We start from the raw sequence: 16,980 nt of genomic DNA on the forward strand, positions 1-16,980 counted from the left end.
TTCATTGCAACTGTTTATTAAAAATATATGTCTCCTTGGAAGAAACACTGGTAAACCAACTAGTGTCATGATTGATACTTTCAGCTATGCCATGGGTACATAGGCCTTTTCTCCATGGGCCTAGAAGACAAGGCGACAGGCTATTAGAAAAGAAAAGGAGTTAGAACCTAGAGACTGGCCACCTCAGAAGCTGCTGCTTTTGTGTGCAGGCCAGTTCTCAAGAATGCGCCTTGCAGTGCCGGCTGAGTAGAAGTCGCATGTGGCAGCCCCTTGTCCAAACTCCCTCCACCAGGAACTTGTAAATGACAGTTCCCTCATCTTTATTCTTCATAGTCCTGCCAGCAAACAGCAGCTCCAGTGCTACCAAAGTTCCACTTGGTTTCTTGCAACACAGCCGATGTGGAAACAGCTTCTTGCTTACCAGAATGAATCTCCACAGGATGAGTTTTCACCCATATTTAACAATGAGGCCCGTGCACAAATATCACAATGAATGACAGAGCTACCTACCAGCTATGGAGTGGGCAGCATCACCCTGCTGCAATCTGAGGCCGAGTCCTACTCACTCCCTTAGGACCAGTAACACTGGGGTCTCCTCCCATAACATCCATTGCTGTCATTCCATGGAAAACGGATGCCTATGAGTGCCTGATTCGAGAGCTGGATGGGGCAAGACTGGGAAAACGAGCAAATCTCCTTTTGAATTAACAGGCAAGGGCTTGTACCAAACTAGGGAGTGCTTGAAAACTTCTCTCAATAATGATCCAGCTTGTTTTCTTGCTCAGCGGGCAAACAAAAAACTTTTTTACCCACACAGCTTACACATTGACGGACATGATTAGGATGAGCATATATCAAGGCTTCCTGGAAGCAACTGCCTCAGTACATGTAAAACTAACAGTCTGTGCCTCACAACAGCGTGCATTCTGAATTCCACCTACCCTTTCCTGTCTTGAAGAACTGCAAGCTGAGGTTGGCCATGTGGGGTAATGGGGGCTCATCTCGGAACAGAAATTATACAGAAATGCAAAATAAGAGGGATGGTGTTCTTCACTGAGCCCCTGGTGATGCACTTGTCAGGAAGGGCTTCCAAGTGTTACAACCAGAATTTGACAAAATTCTGCTAGAATAAGGATTTCCAGAGAAGTCTGTTCTGAATGCGGTTGGGATATTGTATCCATCTAGGATGCAGATTCTCTTCCCATTGTCATCTGCTGCTTTCAGCTTCGCTGTATGGATCTCAAAATGTTATTCCACCAGAAAAAAGTCAGTGGGATGGAGTTCAGTCTCCCTACAGGGAAGTGACCCCAGCACAACAAAGAACAGCTGGTGTGCTCATTCCACATGGTCTGTAGGTTGGGTCTGAGTCTGGAATCTATTTACAACGGAACAATCTTAAAAAATAACATAAAAAACTGGATTGTATACCCGTTAAGTTCATTATTAAAATAAAAAGCTGGGAATAATGAAAAGCCAACACACCAACACAAACATGATTTTGGTTTAACGCCAGCTTAAAAAAACCCCAAAAAACCCAGAAGAAACCTCTCATGCAAACACATCAGGTGACATAAAACAATGTGCAATAGGTAGCATTTTCAATTTGCTTTATGGTGCTCAAATCAACTGCTGAAGCTTCACATGTGGTCCTGGGTTCTCTGCACACATCACAGCCACAGCGCCAGTTGCAGTTCTTTCCAAACGCAGCCTTCCCTACAAAATTGGATTTCCAAAAAAACACTCAGCAGCACCCAAAGAAACCAAACACTTGGTACCTTTAAATCCACCCTCAGCCACAATAGGGTTTCTAGGCCACATGGCTGAGATATGACAGTAATATAATTCTTGCATTAACAAAGTACCACTTAAGCAGCCCCCCTCATGTTTTTAATTTTATATGCATTCTGTTGCCTTCCCTTCCATCACAGTGCTGGGTGAACACTGCAAGCTGCCCCAGGTTGCCAGTCCTCAGCATGTTTACAGGGGCAGACAGTGTCCTTATCTGTTGCCTTGGTGGCTCTTTTAAGCTAGTCCTCATCTGCTACCTCCCATCTTGCTTCTTTATTTTAACTCTTGATAGTAATTTTTTTTAATTAAAAAAACACACAAAACTCTCAAATGGGGTTTGCCTCCATTTCTAAAGGAGCAACAGGAAGGTCCATGCAGGAACGGGTGGGGACAGTCACTTGATGAAGGAGATTGGTCCATCCCAAGAAAAAGAAAACAGGACTAGAAAACTCAATTGTCAACCATCTAAAAAAGGGACAGGGATGGTCTTCATGCTCCCCGCCCCCAAGGGCAGGGGGCTGGGGGAGGGGTCTCTGATCTTCTCACAAGTTGATTGGAAAGTGGAGACTTCACAGTTTCTCAGGAGATGGGACCCAAATATAATGCCCAGATTGGTCTTCTATTATCTGTTTGATTTTACTGTAAATCTCTTCCAGAGAGTCTCCTTGTACAATGGCTGGAAAACACAAACCAAAAACAGTTATTTACTAGTGTAGAAGAGACATCAAACTTGGCAAGCTCCTTTCTATCTACCTGAGGAGGGAATTGTACCGCCTCCTCAAGTTCAAATTCTAACATCCAACTTAAGTTGTGGCATCAAGCAAAAGATTGCTGGAAGCCAATAATATCTCTATCCCTGTGCTTCTGTATTGTGCGTGAGAACAGGTTTCAGGAGCAACTAACTGCAGCAGAACCAACTTGCACTACTTGTTCAGCACTGGAAACAGCTTTCTGAGCCAGCCTACTTTAAAAGACACCAACACGTGAATTTCATCTTGCATTACCTTTTCTAAAGCACACCATGTAACATCTGCTGTAACCTCCTAGGGATACCCTGTACCCTGCTAGAAACCTGATGGAGATGGCAGGAGATTGCTGCAACCTTTTCAAAGGATTGCCAGCCCTGACACTTTTCCAGCCTAGCCTAGCCTGTGCCTTGAAGTCTCCTCCTTTTAAAATCCTTGGTGAGCACAGGTACAGGTGTTGACCATTTCACATGGGGTTCTGCTCCCAGGCCTCATATGCCCTGCCCTGCCCCCATTCTGCCCTTTTCCAGGTCCAGAAGGACCTGCACACCAATTGGACAAACCTAAAATGGTTGCTGCCTGTACCCTTTTCTTCACAAAAAATGTGAGTGTGAATGTCATCACCAGTCATTCAGGAACAGTCTAGATTCTCACCTGTAAAATATTCTCCAAATTCCTGCTCCAGTTTCATGGCTTTGTCAAATACCTTGTTGGCTTGTTCGTATGTCTGCCTCCGGTTCATCTCCCTGCCAGCCCAAATGGAAGAGACTCAGTACAAATACACGAGACCTGGCACAAGCCCAGGCACATTTCTGGCCACTGTGTAAGAGTGCAAAATCCAAAAATAGGCTTGTGTACAGCTCCACTGGCAATGCTGCAATTGAAACAAGTCGCTTGAAGCTGTAAGTCTTCAGTTCAGGGATAGGTAGCCTGAACAGAAGGTGATGTTGGTCTACAATTCCCATTAGCCCTTGCCAGAACACCCAGTGATCAGGAATTATAGTTGTCTGTGGAAAGCTTTCCTTTCTAAGGTGGGCCTATCGATGGCTGGTACAGGAGATTCTGGAATCCCAACAGGCAAGCGCTGTGTTGATAGAGCGTGCAGTGCCCCCTAAGCTGACCCAAGTGCAGAAGAGGCAGCCACTTTCTCTTCATGGCATCCCCTTTTCCCCACTGCGTGTACACGCGCGCACACACACACACACACACACACACACACACACACACCCTCCCAACAGCAGGCAGGATAACAAATATTCACAGCTGCCATACTACTCACATGAGTGCTTCGATGGATTTTGGCTTGATGAAAATGGCGATTGGGTACAGTTGTGCTTGCTGCAACCTCTTGATGGCATTGCCAGACACATCAAGGATACAGTGCTTCCCCTGCAGTACCAAGGGTGCCAGTTATTACCAAGCCTTTGCTAAGCAGTTTCAACAAGCCCCCACAAACAAAAATCCCACTCTAAGATCACAACACACGCCCTGGTCACTAGGTGAGTATAGCTACATCAAAAATCAGATCATGTCTGAGTCACTCTAGGGCTGGCACTCTCTTGCATGCAATAACCTCCTGAACCTGCAACATCAGTCCCAAAAGGGCCTCAGTGTTTTATTCCCAATTAAAAGTGATGCTTTCAAGTGTCCCAAGCCCACAATAATTTAACTTGAATGTATTGCACTTTGTGCTAGCGGCTCAGTCACAGGGCAGAGAGAACTCATGAACAGTACCTGAGAAGCTATGACAGAAATCCTAAGGAGGTTGCAGCCACAGCTATCACATGTTGTCCTGGACACAGTTACTTACCCGTTCTGCTACAGCCCGCACAGACTGAATACTGGTCCCATAGAGATTGTCATTGAACTGCCCAGCCTCAATAAACTTGCTGTCTTGAATGTCCTTCTCCATCTGCTCCCGGGATGCCACAAAGTGGTAATCCTGCCCATCTACCTCATTCTCACGCCTAGGCCTGGTAGTGTCTGGAATAGATCATAGCAAATCTGGAATGCATCAGCCCTTTCTGTTGCTCAGGGAGCAAAGTCCACAACTATGGGCTCAGGGTCCCCATCTTCTCAGGCAAATGAACAGGTATGGCTAACTTCGGCTGTACAACCCAGCATCTGCAGTATGTTGAAAAAAAGAACAGCAGAATCCTGGCTGCCATGCTGAGCCCTCTCCATCCCTTCTCATTCAAGTATTCAAACAGGGTGCAGGGCTTACAGCCATTGCTCAGGTGCAAGTTTCTCCATTTCACTTTGAATTAACCCATGCTAGGCTATCCCAGAACACTCTTCTCCCTGCAGGGGACCAGCACTTACGTGGCACACAGGAACCAAATTTGTGTGGGAACTCTGAGATGAGATCATCATTGACTCGGTCTTTCGTGGGTCCCAGAACGATCACTGGTCTCGCATAGTGAACTGTAAACATAGCCACAAAGATATGAGGGAGCCTTAAAGTGTAGCCTCAAGTCAACTCTGAAAAAACTACCCAGGAAAAGCAGAGCAGAGGAACATGAGAGCTTCCACTCATTGTAGTGCAGCAAGCTCTTCTTTTGCCAACTTACTCTCTTGCCGGGTCACAGGTTCATATGACAGAATTGTGTCCTCTTGCCCTTCTGAAAGAAATGGAGAGGAAACAGTCAGCCTGTGCTGCAGATGTCTTTGCAGCAACAACCTCCCACCCACCCAAAAGTGGCAGGAGCAGAGTGGCAAAGCACACACAATTCTCAGGTACAAAGCTGCATTTCTCTACAACGATTAGTGAGAAGAACTGCCTTCCCTACAGTATGTGCTTCTCACCCTGCTCCAACTTTAGAGGGAAGAACCTCTGAGAGACGCCATCTTCCAAAGGATGCTATCCCCAGCACTGAAGGGCAAGTGCCCTAGAGGCACACATTCCAAAGCCTGCAAAATAAATGCAGGCAGCAGCCTCTGTACCAAGGGAAATGGGCATCATCTTTGCATCCAGTTCAGGATTACCCAGTTATCAGACTGAACTTTTAGCAACATTAGATTCCGCCAATATTTGCAAGATGGTATTATAACTCCACAGGGACAGTATCTGAATGGGAACTACTTAGCATTCAGGCCCTAGAACTAAAAAGAAAATGCAGAGTTTGTGGCTTTGTGGAACCTATCCATCTTACATCCACACACACAAATACATGGTTGAAGATTTATTCTAAGTTCTGTCCCAACACATGTTTGGAGACCTAGCTCTAAAACAGCCCTGAAAGGGGTGGGAAAACAAGTCTTGTCCTCCAACACAGAGTGAAGCAAGCAGAGGATCTTGAGGTTTGCATGCAGAAAGTATGGGACAAAGGGGAGGGACACTTACTGGAACTACTCTCGCTGTCACTGGTGTTTGATGTCACGCTCTCTGCAACCAAGAAAGAGACCCTGATTCAGTACAAACAGATGCAACAAGAGAAGACAAACACCAACTGATGATGACAAGAACAGGGGTGGGGTGGGGTGGGAGAGAGAAGAACAGTGCAAGGGCAAGCTGAACAGATAGTTAGTACATGCTCTAAGTCCCCACCTTATGGTAACTTGGTGCATTCTTTGAGGAAATATTGTCTCCCCTACTCTCTAGAAGCAAAAAGATTCATGGATCTCTTGCCAAGACAAAAGTGCAACACCACATATATCCTGCCACCCCCAGTAGCCCATCCCCAGCAGGTGTACACAGGGGACCCCAAGCACAGGCAGGAGAAGCTCAGACATACAATCCTGTTTCTAGTTTGCTTCCTTTTCCTAGCCATTAAGGCACAATCTTATCACTGAGAGTTACAAGAGGGGGTTGGGAAAAGGAAAGGTAGGTGCTGGCAGAGCAGGCAGGTGAAGACAAGACAAAAAACTACAGGGCTGCCCTAAGATACTGCAGGCTGAGGGATTCCCATTTCTATGGCATGGGTGAAAAGGGGCTGTCAGACAATGCCAACAGGGCAGAAAGCAAGGCTTCATCCACTTAGGATTTCCTAACACCAGGACCTCCTTTCTGCCTTGCCAACATCCTTCCCTAGAACTTGCTTGCAAGTAATCAGGAAGTCCTGGCCCGTTTACTGTACTCCTCACTGCACTCCAGTGGTGAGCTGTCTTTTAGGGACAGGTTCACAAAGCCTATTCACTGGCCACAGGCTAGAAGTGGGCTCAGTTCTCTTGCTCCATAGCAGGCTACGGCCCACATGATGTTCAGAAGTGGCCATGGTCTGACTGGGCTCAGGGATGGTGTGGCTGCTCCAAGCGCAGAAGCTTGTTTCCAGTCACACACATGCTAGCAATGAAAAGTGATCATGTGCAGTGAAATTTCACTTACTCAGGTTCTTTGCGCCATAATAATCGTCACTTAACCCAGGGAAGTCCTGATTCACAGCCAGCCAGAAGTGGGAGAGGGGAGAGAAGAGAAGAGAAGAGAAGAGAAGAGAAGAGAAGAGAAGAGAAGAGAAGAGAGAGGAGGAGAGGAGAGAAGAGAAGAGGAGAGGAGAGACAGAGCCAGGACAGCATTAGTGACAGGAGTGCAGAATGGCAGAGAGCTGCAATAGCAAGTGAAGTTAAAGCTCCTGACCAACACTTTCAAATATCCTCTCTGCCCCAAACCCTCTGGGCATTCAGAATTTCCTGCCCAAAGCTCTAGCTCAGCCACCTCCCGAAGGCCAAGACTATTCAGTTTCCCAACACATTTTAGCACCAATGTCTCTGGGTATTTCTGAGCCCTACTTAATACTGCTTAATACTAGATGATCTAGTCCAGAGATGGACAACTTGTGACTTTTCAGGCGCTGCTGAACTCCCAACTGTCATCATCTCTGACCACTAGCTATGCCAGTTATAGCTGACGGGAGTTCAGAGTTCAACAACACCTGGAGAGCCACAGGTTTCCTACCCTTGATTTAGTGAATGCCTCAGACAAAGGGGTGCTTCAGCAGAATCACTGACAGAGAACTGCAAAGAGCAGCCACCTCTCTGTGGAAGAAGCAGAGTATAAGACCCTGTGTTTTTGAGCCACCAGACTAACCAGGTCAGTGTCACCAAACTGAGTCCCTTGTTCTTCCAAAATTCTCCTGGGCAACTGGTACCAAGAGGCATGGACTCCAGCAACAAGCCCAAGAAAAACACTGACAAACAGATGGCTCTGTCCATTTCATTCATTTCCCCCATTAATCCACACTTGCCACTCTTAATTCTACAGCTGACTGCAGGTATCAGCATGAAACTGTTTGTAGATGAACAATACAAGAGGAAGGAGCTAGCCCCAGATATCAGCCCTGCACAAAGCGCAGACTGTGAAGACCTCTTGCAGAACTGGAAGCTTTTCCAGGCATTTCAATACACTCTCTGGCTCCCACAAGCCCAGCATTTGCAACCAAGCTTTTTGATTGCTGCTTTTCTTGCAGTGTCAATGACAGGAGAAGGCACGCTGGCCCGTGCCAGTATGTATGCTTTACATGCAGAAGGTCCCAGTTCAAGTCCTTGTACTTCCTCATTTAAAGAAAAAGGATGCAGGTGAAAGGAAAGTCACTGGAAAAGCACTGCCAGTCAGAGTAGACAATACTGGGCTAGATGACAAATCATTTGTCCTGGAATAATTCTGCCTCGTATGAAGGCATTAAGGTAGGTTAATATTAGAGCCCATGACACAGGGGCAGCCAAGCCACACGAGCCTGACAGCAAACACAGGGCAGTTCTTTCATCAGTGACCTGTTCCCATATATATGGCATTAAGAGAGTGTTCTCCATTAAGTCACATGTACTTTACAAGACTATTGCTGTTTTAGAGAGTGCCTCAGTAGCCTAAATTATGCAACCTTTATGTATTACACTGGTGCACATCTTTTTGCCTCTTGGCTCAATCTATTTTGCATCACAGGGCGGAGAAGGGAGGTATGCTGGCAACCAAAGCCCTGCATTTTCACCAGCAACTTCTGTGATACCCACAGGACTGGGCTCTCCAAAAACACCGGTTGGAGCAAGCTGCATTACTGTACCCCTATACAGGCTTTTTGGCCTATGACAGTAGAGAAGGGAGAATGTTGGTCAGTCACCAGAAAGTTAGGAAAAGGTGGCATACTCAAGAGGCTGGCAGATCCCCTATCAAAGGACACAAGTTTCAAGGGTGGTCTGGAAGCATAACTAGTGCAGATAAGGTAAGGGAGAGCAAGCAACAGTGACTGGGGATACCAGGAGCAACTGGCAACCTCTCCTACACCAGTGCTTGTTTCAACTTGACGACAGCAGGGAACAGAACACCTCTTGGACTTGCATCATCTCTCAACACAGGCAGGTGAACAGCAATGCTCACTCCAAGGGGCTGTTCATGGCCTTGGGGAAACTGAGGCCTTTCTGAATAGTGCAGTCCCCATTGCAGTGCCGAATCCAGCAAGGCCTCACTACCACAGGTGCTGGAACAGTACTTCTTGTGAGCAGCATGCTGCTCCTTGGCCACAGGAACCTCCCAAGCCAGAATTTGAGCAGGGCAGCTGCTACTTACGGTCCTGTACGCTGCTCTCCTGAGCCATGTTCTCTTTGCTCTTGTAAAATGGGAACTTTCGAGAGAGGCGGAAACTCTTTTTACGTTTCGTTTTGATCGACTGTGAAGAAGATGGAGATGGAAGGAGGGGGAAGAAAGAAAAAAACAACAAAAAGAACAAAAAGAACAAACAATGGAGTTTAAAGCATGCAAGAAAAAATAAAATGAAAAGGCAATGATGATCAGTGTCAGGGAAGCTACCCCCTCAAATGAAATAATGGAAATTACATGTAAACGGGAATAAGAGAAAAATTACGTGCAGAGAAAAATGGGGTTTAGGGATGGTGGAAGATGACTAACCAATCAGCATTTCCACAGCAACAAAGATGTGTCTCTTATGGCCCAACCCTTGCATCACCAGAAGGGTCACTAACACTTCCCTGTCTGTGGCTTCCCCACCACTCAGTATATTCATAGTCCCTGCATTCTGTCAACAACTTTGAGCCAGTTCTAGTGCATCTGCGGTTGGCAGTCAGTAATGTAACCTGTGCCATGGGGAACAAAAGCAGGATGCTGCAAGACTAATGGGGCAGGGCTTTAGGCTTTATCTTCATGTCCGAGGACAAATCAAGTCTGAGGAGTTCCAGTCCACAAGTTTTTCTTAAGGATGCTCCAGCTACCAAACTTAGGCTCAAATAATTCCACCAACCCCTGATCTAGATTAACTGTTGTACCACCTTGGACAGTGCATGATTACATTTATTAAGTTACCTCGTTAACCATTCCTGTGTGCCAACCCTCCCCCGCCCTTCAACAGCACTTACCCGATTGGACTCTATCATTCCAGTTCGGGCATGGAACTTCACAGTTTTCAACCGTGCTCTTTCCTTCTTTTCCACTCTGATTACATCAAGAGAAAAAGGTATTATTACATTCAAGTGTGGCTCCCCGCACACCACTGATCCTTGTTCCCTCCCCAGGACCCATTTCTTTCTCAGACATACCACAATGAGTGGTTAGCCATTCTTCCTACCAGGTCTGCGGTTCTACATTAGATGGGGCAAAGTTTACAGCCACAGCCATTCTCTGTGATGGGTAGCACCTTCCCTGCCCAGCAGGACATGAAGAAATGTTCACTTTGCTTGCCATAAATCAGTGAAGAGCCAAAAAAAAAGGCCACCCCTCCCTGACTAGCTACTTTTAGCAGGCTATTTCAGGCACACCTGAAAGATAGCAGGCTGGCCAAGGGTGGGCAATATCAGCTGGAAACTAGCTCTTATTACAGAATGAACACTCACCTTTTCTTGCTGGGAATGACGCCAATTTGCTCGCTCTCTCCATGAGGGGTCACGAGCCTCGCCTGCCACCACTCATCATCTGAGGCATTGATCACATGCAAGATGTCCCCGTAAGAAAAACTCAGTCCTTGACTGGGCAAGCAGCTGTCCCGAGTTCGGTCATAGTCAAAAAGGGCTCTGTACAGGAATGAAGAACATTAGGAGTACAGGATGATGCCTTTGGCAAGTCAGATCACTGATTCACCTAGTTCACACAAGGAACCTCAGACCTGGTCTACACCTAGTCTACACAAGGAACCTCAGACCTGGGGGCCAAATGTAGCCCCTCTCCATATTGTTCTCAGGATTCTTACTTGGTCATGCTTCATGTCCTGCTTGAGTGCCGTTGCCTGGCTGGAATGCATCTTGTGTGGCTGGAATGTAGCCTACTGTATTAAACTAGGAGACTCTGAGCTACTTTTCTCTGGCCCTGCCCGCTACTGGCATGTGGCTCCCATCCTTATGAGGGAACATGGCTCTGGGGCTTTAAAAGGTTCCCAAGCCCTGGGAACCAAGCTGGAGCACTACAGGGTTTCAGGCAGGAGTCTTTCTGAATCCAACCTGGAGATGCTGGGAAGAAAACTTGGGGCCATCTCCATACAAAATGTGGGCTTTACCACTGAGCTAAGGCCTTCCCTTCAGTAAGATCTCCATTGCACTCAGGTCTTTGTTTCTGATAAGCTCTCATTCACACAAGATTCCTGTAACTGGACACCTTGAGACATATCCATATACCAAGTAAAGCTATTTATGCCCCACAATTACAGTGGTGCCTCGCAAGACGAAATTAATTCGTTCCGCAAGTTTTTTCTTCTTGCGAGTTTTTCGTCTTGCGAAGCACGGTTTCCCATAGGAATGCATTGAAAATCAATTAATGCGTTCCTATGGAGACCGCTTGCCAGGCTGGCGGTGCGGAGAAGGGCTTTTCTCCCCACCGCAAGCCTTCAGGACAGGTACGGGAACAGAGGGGAAGGCGCGCAGCGCTTCTCCTCTGTTCCCGGGGCTTGCGGTGGGAAGAGGGTTTTTCCTCCCCACCGCCAACATTCAGAACAGCATTCTGAATGTTGGCGGTGGGAAGGAAAACCCTCCTCCCACCGCAAGTCTTCAGGACAGCCATCCGAAGGCTGGCGCGGGGAAAAGTTCTCTCCACCCCACCGCCAGCTTTCGGAGCAGCCTTCCGAAGGCTGCCGGTGGGGCGGAGAGACCTCCTCCCGCCGCCAGCCTTCGGAGCAGCCTTCCGAAGGCTGCCGGTGGGGCGGAGAGACCTCCTCCCGCCGCCAGCCTTCGGAGCAGCCTTCCGAAGGCTGCCGGTGGGGCGGAGAGACCTCCTCCCGCCGCCAGCCTTCGGAGCAGCCTTCCGAAGGCTGGCGGCGGGAGGAGGTCTCTCCGCCCCACCGCCAGCCTTCGGAGGAGCCTTCCGAAGGCTGGCGGCGGGAGGAGGTCTCTCCGCCCCACAGCCAGCCTTCGGAGGAGGTCCGAGGACAGTGACGCGCTGCGTTTCCCCGCTGTCCTGGAGATTTCCCTATGGGCTTTCGTCTTGTGAAGGAAGCCCATAGGGAAATTCGTTTTGCGAAGCACCTGCAAAACGGAAAACCCTTTCGTCTAGCGGGTTTTTCGTCTTGCGAGGCGTTCGTCTTGCGGGGCACCACTGTATTCAGGTTTTCTTGTGCAGCAGCTGAGTAGCTGGCTGGAGAAAACAAGCAGGCAGCAGCGGGTTAACTCCTTCAATTCAGAAGTGCAGTACAGCTGAATGGGCCAACTTTCTGGAATGGAATTGTGGCCCAGTGTCTGGTCCTAGAACAGTACTTCATGCTGGCTCTCAGTGTTAAAATTAAGATTTTTACTTTAATTATCTTGAAAAACCATAATATTGAGCAGTCAGAGTGTTAGCTAGCCCACTTGGAAGAAGGAAGTGCCATAGCCAAGCAACAATTTGCAAAGTGCCTCCATTGAGCACTACACATAGCATTCAAGCAAAGTGCTGTCAGAGGGCTTTCCACAGAAGCACATGGCTGAAACTGTTTAGCAAGTCCATCAAATAGGCTCCAGCTATTGACACTGAATTATGTATATATTTAATTATTCTGTATCTTAAGAATGTTGTACAATTGCTTTTTATGTTTTGTAAACTGCTGAGAAACAATCTGTGCATTAACAGTTTGTTGACTCTGCCACGGGCAATACAGCTCTAATTCAAAGAGGATAACCAAGAAGCTGCTCTGAAACACTGGATTTCAAGTACAGTGGTACCTTGGGTTACATACGCTTCAGGTTACAGACTCCGCTAACCCAGAAATATTACCTTGAGTTAAGAACTTTGCTTTAGGATGAGAACAGAAATCGTGCAGCAGCGGTGCAGCAGCAGCAGGAGGCCCCATTAGCTAAAGTGGTGCTTCAGGTTAAGAATAGTTTCAGGTTAAGTACAGACCTCCGGAACGAATTAAGTACTTAACCCGAGGTACCACTCTATCAGTGAGATTCTCTAACAGCTACAAATCTGTGGCTTTCAAAGTCTGCAACTTCTATTTGTGTTCTCCAAAAGTGGTGGAACTGACTATTTCTTCTGCCAAGCAGGATGCTCCAAAGTTCTTTGCCATCCTGTCCTAGGACTTCAGTGGTTATACCTTGCCCAACAGTTTAACAATCTTTAGGGTGCTGTCATTTCCAGAATTCCACTTTCTCCCCACTAAAGGGGCCACTTTCTGCTATACTGTATTCTTTGAAAGGCAGACTCCTACCTGCTGTGGTCTCCTGCAAGTACCTTTAGCATTCTCCCGGAAGGAGAGAAGGCGAGAGCCCATGTTGGACTTAGGGATTTATTTGCTGTACTGGGTAAGGCACCTAGGCAGTACCTCAGGCAGGGTCCGTATGTGCACTATGAGACTGTCTTGCAACCCAACACAATTTTTCAACAAGCCTAGTAATTACTACTACCTGCAGCATGACAGACCATTCCAACAGTTTCAGTTAAAACCTGCTCGAAACTACCCCACCCGGAAGGGTTGGGCAGGTTAGCCCAAGTGCAAAAGGACTTGCAGAATGCTGTCTCAATCACAGGAGCAATCAAGAATGCTACACAAGCTAGCTTAACAGTTAACAAGAAGCCCTTACAGCACAGGCAATCTATCTTTAAAAAGGCAAACTATGTGAGCTGAAAGTGCCTATGAAGGTGGGGAGCTCCAGAAGACATATCCACCAGCAGCAATGAGCAACAAACCAGTTGAAACCATCCATGTACTTCAATGAGCCAACAACTCTCAGCTACAAAACTGGCTTGTGCTTTACGTAACTGGATCAGATTGCTTAAGTTTGGTATCTCCCCCAAAGTTAGGGAAGACCCAAGTCTCTGAAATCCTTGTGCCCAACAAATCTTCATGAGGCAACAGATTTGTTAGCCTCTTACACAGGCATAGTGTCAGCAAGCAAAGAGAAAAGAAGCATAGGAATAGCTCTGCTGCTACAGGCTCATCTTGTCCCTCCCTACCTAGCTGTTCTGTCCAATTAGCTGCTCAAAGCAGTTATCCTGTGCAGTGGCGTAGCGTGGGGGGTGCAGGGGGGGCGGGCCGCACCGGGCGCAACATCTGGGGTTAGGGCAAATCCATGGGTTAGGGGGCGCAAATCCACGGGTTAGGGGGCGCAAATTATTTGCCTTGCCCCGGGTGCTGACAACCCACGCTACGCCACTGATCCTGTGACAAACAGAGAAGTGGCAGCGGTCAAGTCACAGAAGACTGCACACCTAGGGTAAATCATAGGTAGCCTGCTGACCTCAGCAACTTTGTATTTTATTTAACAAGATTTACACATCACTTAATCAACAAGAAGCCTGTTCACATAAAATATTCATTATAAATATAAAAAAGTTAAAAACAAGCTGACCTATTACAAAAAACACACAAAATATAAATAAAACAAGCAGTTTTAAAACAAACATACAAAATAAATTATGTGTTAAAATTACCTGCCTGATTTTTTAAGCAGGTGCCAAAATACTGCAAAGCTGCCTGCCTAATAGTAATACTTTTCTCATCTAAAAATGGCTTCCCTTCCAGAAGGCAATAGCAATCCAATTCCTTTTCTTTCTACAGATAGCAAGATACAGAGGCAGATTTAGGGGAGTGGTTCGTTCACACTAGGCACTGAGCCAAGATGGCACCATAACAATGACAACAACAGAGGGTGAGAAGCGGAGAGGTGGCACCAAATTTTGGTGTCACACAGGGCCCCATTGAAATTTAAAAGCCCAAGGTCCACCACCGCAACACACAAAGGACACACACAAGGAAAATACATATGCAGGGTGCCGCTGAAATTTTAAAGGCCAACATCCACCACTGCAACACACACAGGACACACACATGGGAAATACAGACTAATATAGCATGGTGTCACAGAGAGGTGACAATGGCTATATTCAATTTAGCTACACAGTGTCTTGGCCTAAAGAATGACACCCAAGGCATGTAGCAAACTCTCCCAGCACTGCCAAGCCACTGCTGAGTGTGCTTGAGCCATGAAAGGTACTGCTACCAATGAAAAGGCAACACGTGCCAGTAAAAACTTTGATGTCTAAAAGAACAAAGCTAAGCATGACAAGATACCTCCTTTTCCTGGAAAAAAAGAGACTTCCAAAAAAATCAGACAGACCTTCTATTGGTACAGCACACTCAAAGAAATGTCCAGGAGGACCAATATGTATTCATCTATGAGAAAGGGTGGCAACTTTACTTACCGGACATAGAGAGACCGCTTTTCACTTGTCCGAAGAGAGCCAGATCCTGAACTCATGCTGCTGTTCATCATCTGTTCTCTGAGGTCATGGATCTTAGACTCAAAACGGCTGTACTCTGCAAGAAAAATGATGCTGGTGAGTTCAGGGAGGAAACAGGCATACAACACCTTTGCTCACCTCGTGTCCCCATTCAATTAAGCACAATATATATTTTATCTGCAAGGGACCAGAAAGAAGCTCCAAAATGCACATTGTGAAGACAGTTCACATTAGCTATCCATGGCCAACTGAGATCTGGGCCTAGAAAGCTGCAGATTGTATAAGTCGGATCATGGCATTCCTGCTCAATAGTGCAAAATACATATAGATGTGCTAGAGAGACAGCTCACAGTGACCAACCTTCATGATGAATGTTGAGCAACTGAGTATCAGATTCATGGTACAATTGTATCTGTGCACTCAAAAACAACACAAAAGGGCAACTAAAGTGATTGAGGGGATGGAACACCAAATGAAGAAAGGATAACGGATTTGGAGCTTTACAATTAAGGCGGTGCATGACAGTTTAAAACATTGTGGGTGGTATGAAGAGAACATTGAGTTTTTTCTTCCTCTCACAATACTAGAACTCAGTCACCCAATAAAAAATGACTGACAGCAAGTTCAGTACAGGCTGTAGAAAGTACTGTTTTCATACAATACATAATTAACTTATGGAATTCACAGCTACAGAAAGTGCTGATGGCCAAAGATTAGCTGGTTCATAACACCTCCATTTTCAGAGGCAGCAAGTGTCTGAACATCAGTAGAAGAAGGGCAGCTGCACTCATGCTCTGGTAAAGAGCTTTCTCAGAAACACCTGGCGACTGCTGGAAACAGTCTGGATGAAACCTTGTTCCAGAAGGCTCTTCATATGTTCTTAATCATCAATATGCACCTAGGTACTGAATATGCACGTAGTACATAGGAGATGCTATCAATATTAAATAGATTTAATGTACCCTGTTCACCCTTTTTATTTAGACCACCCTAAAAAACAGGTTATAGCAATATATTACAGTTAAGCAAGGTATTCAAGAGAGGTGGGCCTTTGGCTTTGCGCTCTGAATTCAACGCTGCATCCTCTTTTTCTAGGAAAAATAATTATGTTCTATATAAGTACCTAGGATATATAGTTGCTAAATAAAAGTTAAGTAGTAGTAGCAGCAGGTGCACACTCAGTGTACAGAGAACTTTCGTAAGGGGCTGAATAGAGATTGTGAGGGGTTTTCTTCAGAGTGGGCTAATTTAGCAGAATAAATACCCTTTAGAAGATGTGCAGAACCTGAAAGCTGTATATATTCCAATTTTATACAGCTTACCCTGCCTGCAGTAGGAGACAGCTTCCCACTGCTCCTGGGAGGCACAGTCATTCTCCAGCAGCATATAGGCTAGACCATTCAGCTTCCAAGATTCTTGTGCATGGAATTTCACAGAATTGGCTATCTGGCACAGACAAAAGCCTAAGAATTTTGACTATTTTTTTTTTTTTAATTAAAAGCTTTCTAACTCTGGCAGTGCTTCTAGGGATTATCTAAACCAGTGGTTCCCCAACTCCCCCCTCCCAGACCAACTGATAATTGTTGGTGGCCTTAGCAGAAAATGTAGATTTTTCTGCCTGTTGTAACAATTCTAATGTGCTGTGTGCTGGATGCTGTATGATTTTTTTAACAGCATTTTTACTGCTGCTTTTGTTTCTTAAATTGTATTTTATTATATTACAGTATACATTCCACAGAATTCAAACTGTAATACTGTTGACACACATCTTGTGCTTAGGTCACGTTCCAGGGATAGCGCATAAAGTCAAAATTGCATATAGTTAATAAACAAACATACATACATCTTGAAAACACCCCTGAG

The 16,980-nt window shown here is 46.2% G+C and overlaps 1 protein-coding gene across 20 annotated transcripts in view; it reads right to left on the reverse strand.

Moving 5' to 3' along the window:
- The window catches only part of DLG3 (discs large MAGUK scaffold protein 3), a 109,398-nt gene continuing 92,418 nt past the window's right edge, over nucleotides 1–16,980 (reverse strand). For 11 of the 20 annotated variants that reach the window (XM_083595368.1, XM_083595387.1, XM_083595383.1 and 8 more), the window contains 11 exons: nucleotides 15,079–15,193; nucleotides 10,308–10,484; nucleotides 9,834–9,909; nucleotides 9,031–9,130; nucleotides 5,878–5,919; nucleotides 5,105–5,155; nucleotides 4,857–4,958; nucleotides 4,345–4,517; nucleotides 3,814–3,923; nucleotides 3,189–3,280; nucleotides 1–2,464 (listed from right to left, as the gene is read on the reverse strand). In XM_083595368.1, coding sequence (XP_083451494.1) covers nucleotides 2,358–2,464; nucleotides 3,189–3,280; nucleotides 3,814–3,923; nucleotides 4,345–4,517; nucleotides 4,857–4,958; nucleotides 5,105–5,155; nucleotides 5,878–5,919; nucleotides 9,031–9,130; nucleotides 9,834–9,909; nucleotides 10,308–10,484; nucleotides 15,079–15,193 — 1,145 coding nt within the window. In that variant the 3' untranslated portion in view covers nucleotides 1–2,357. Of the gene's footprint in view, nucleotides 2,465–3,188; nucleotides 3,281–3,813; nucleotides 3,924–4,344; nucleotides 4,518–4,856; nucleotides 4,959–5,104; nucleotides 5,156–5,877; nucleotides 5,920–6,858; nucleotides 6,905–9,030; nucleotides 9,131–9,833; nucleotides 9,910–10,307; nucleotides 10,485–15,078; nucleotides 15,194–16,980 lie in introns of all 20 variants that reach the window. The other 9 variants (XM_083595369.1, XM_083595379.1, XM_083595373.1 and 6 more) reach the window with 4 other exon arrangements.

This window comes from Podarcis filfolensis (assembly GCF_964270895.1).
Source record: "Podarcis filfolensis genome assembly, chromosome: Z".
NCBI lineage: Eukaryota > Metazoa > Chordata > Lepidosauria > Squamata > Lacertidae > Podarcis > Podarcis filfolensis.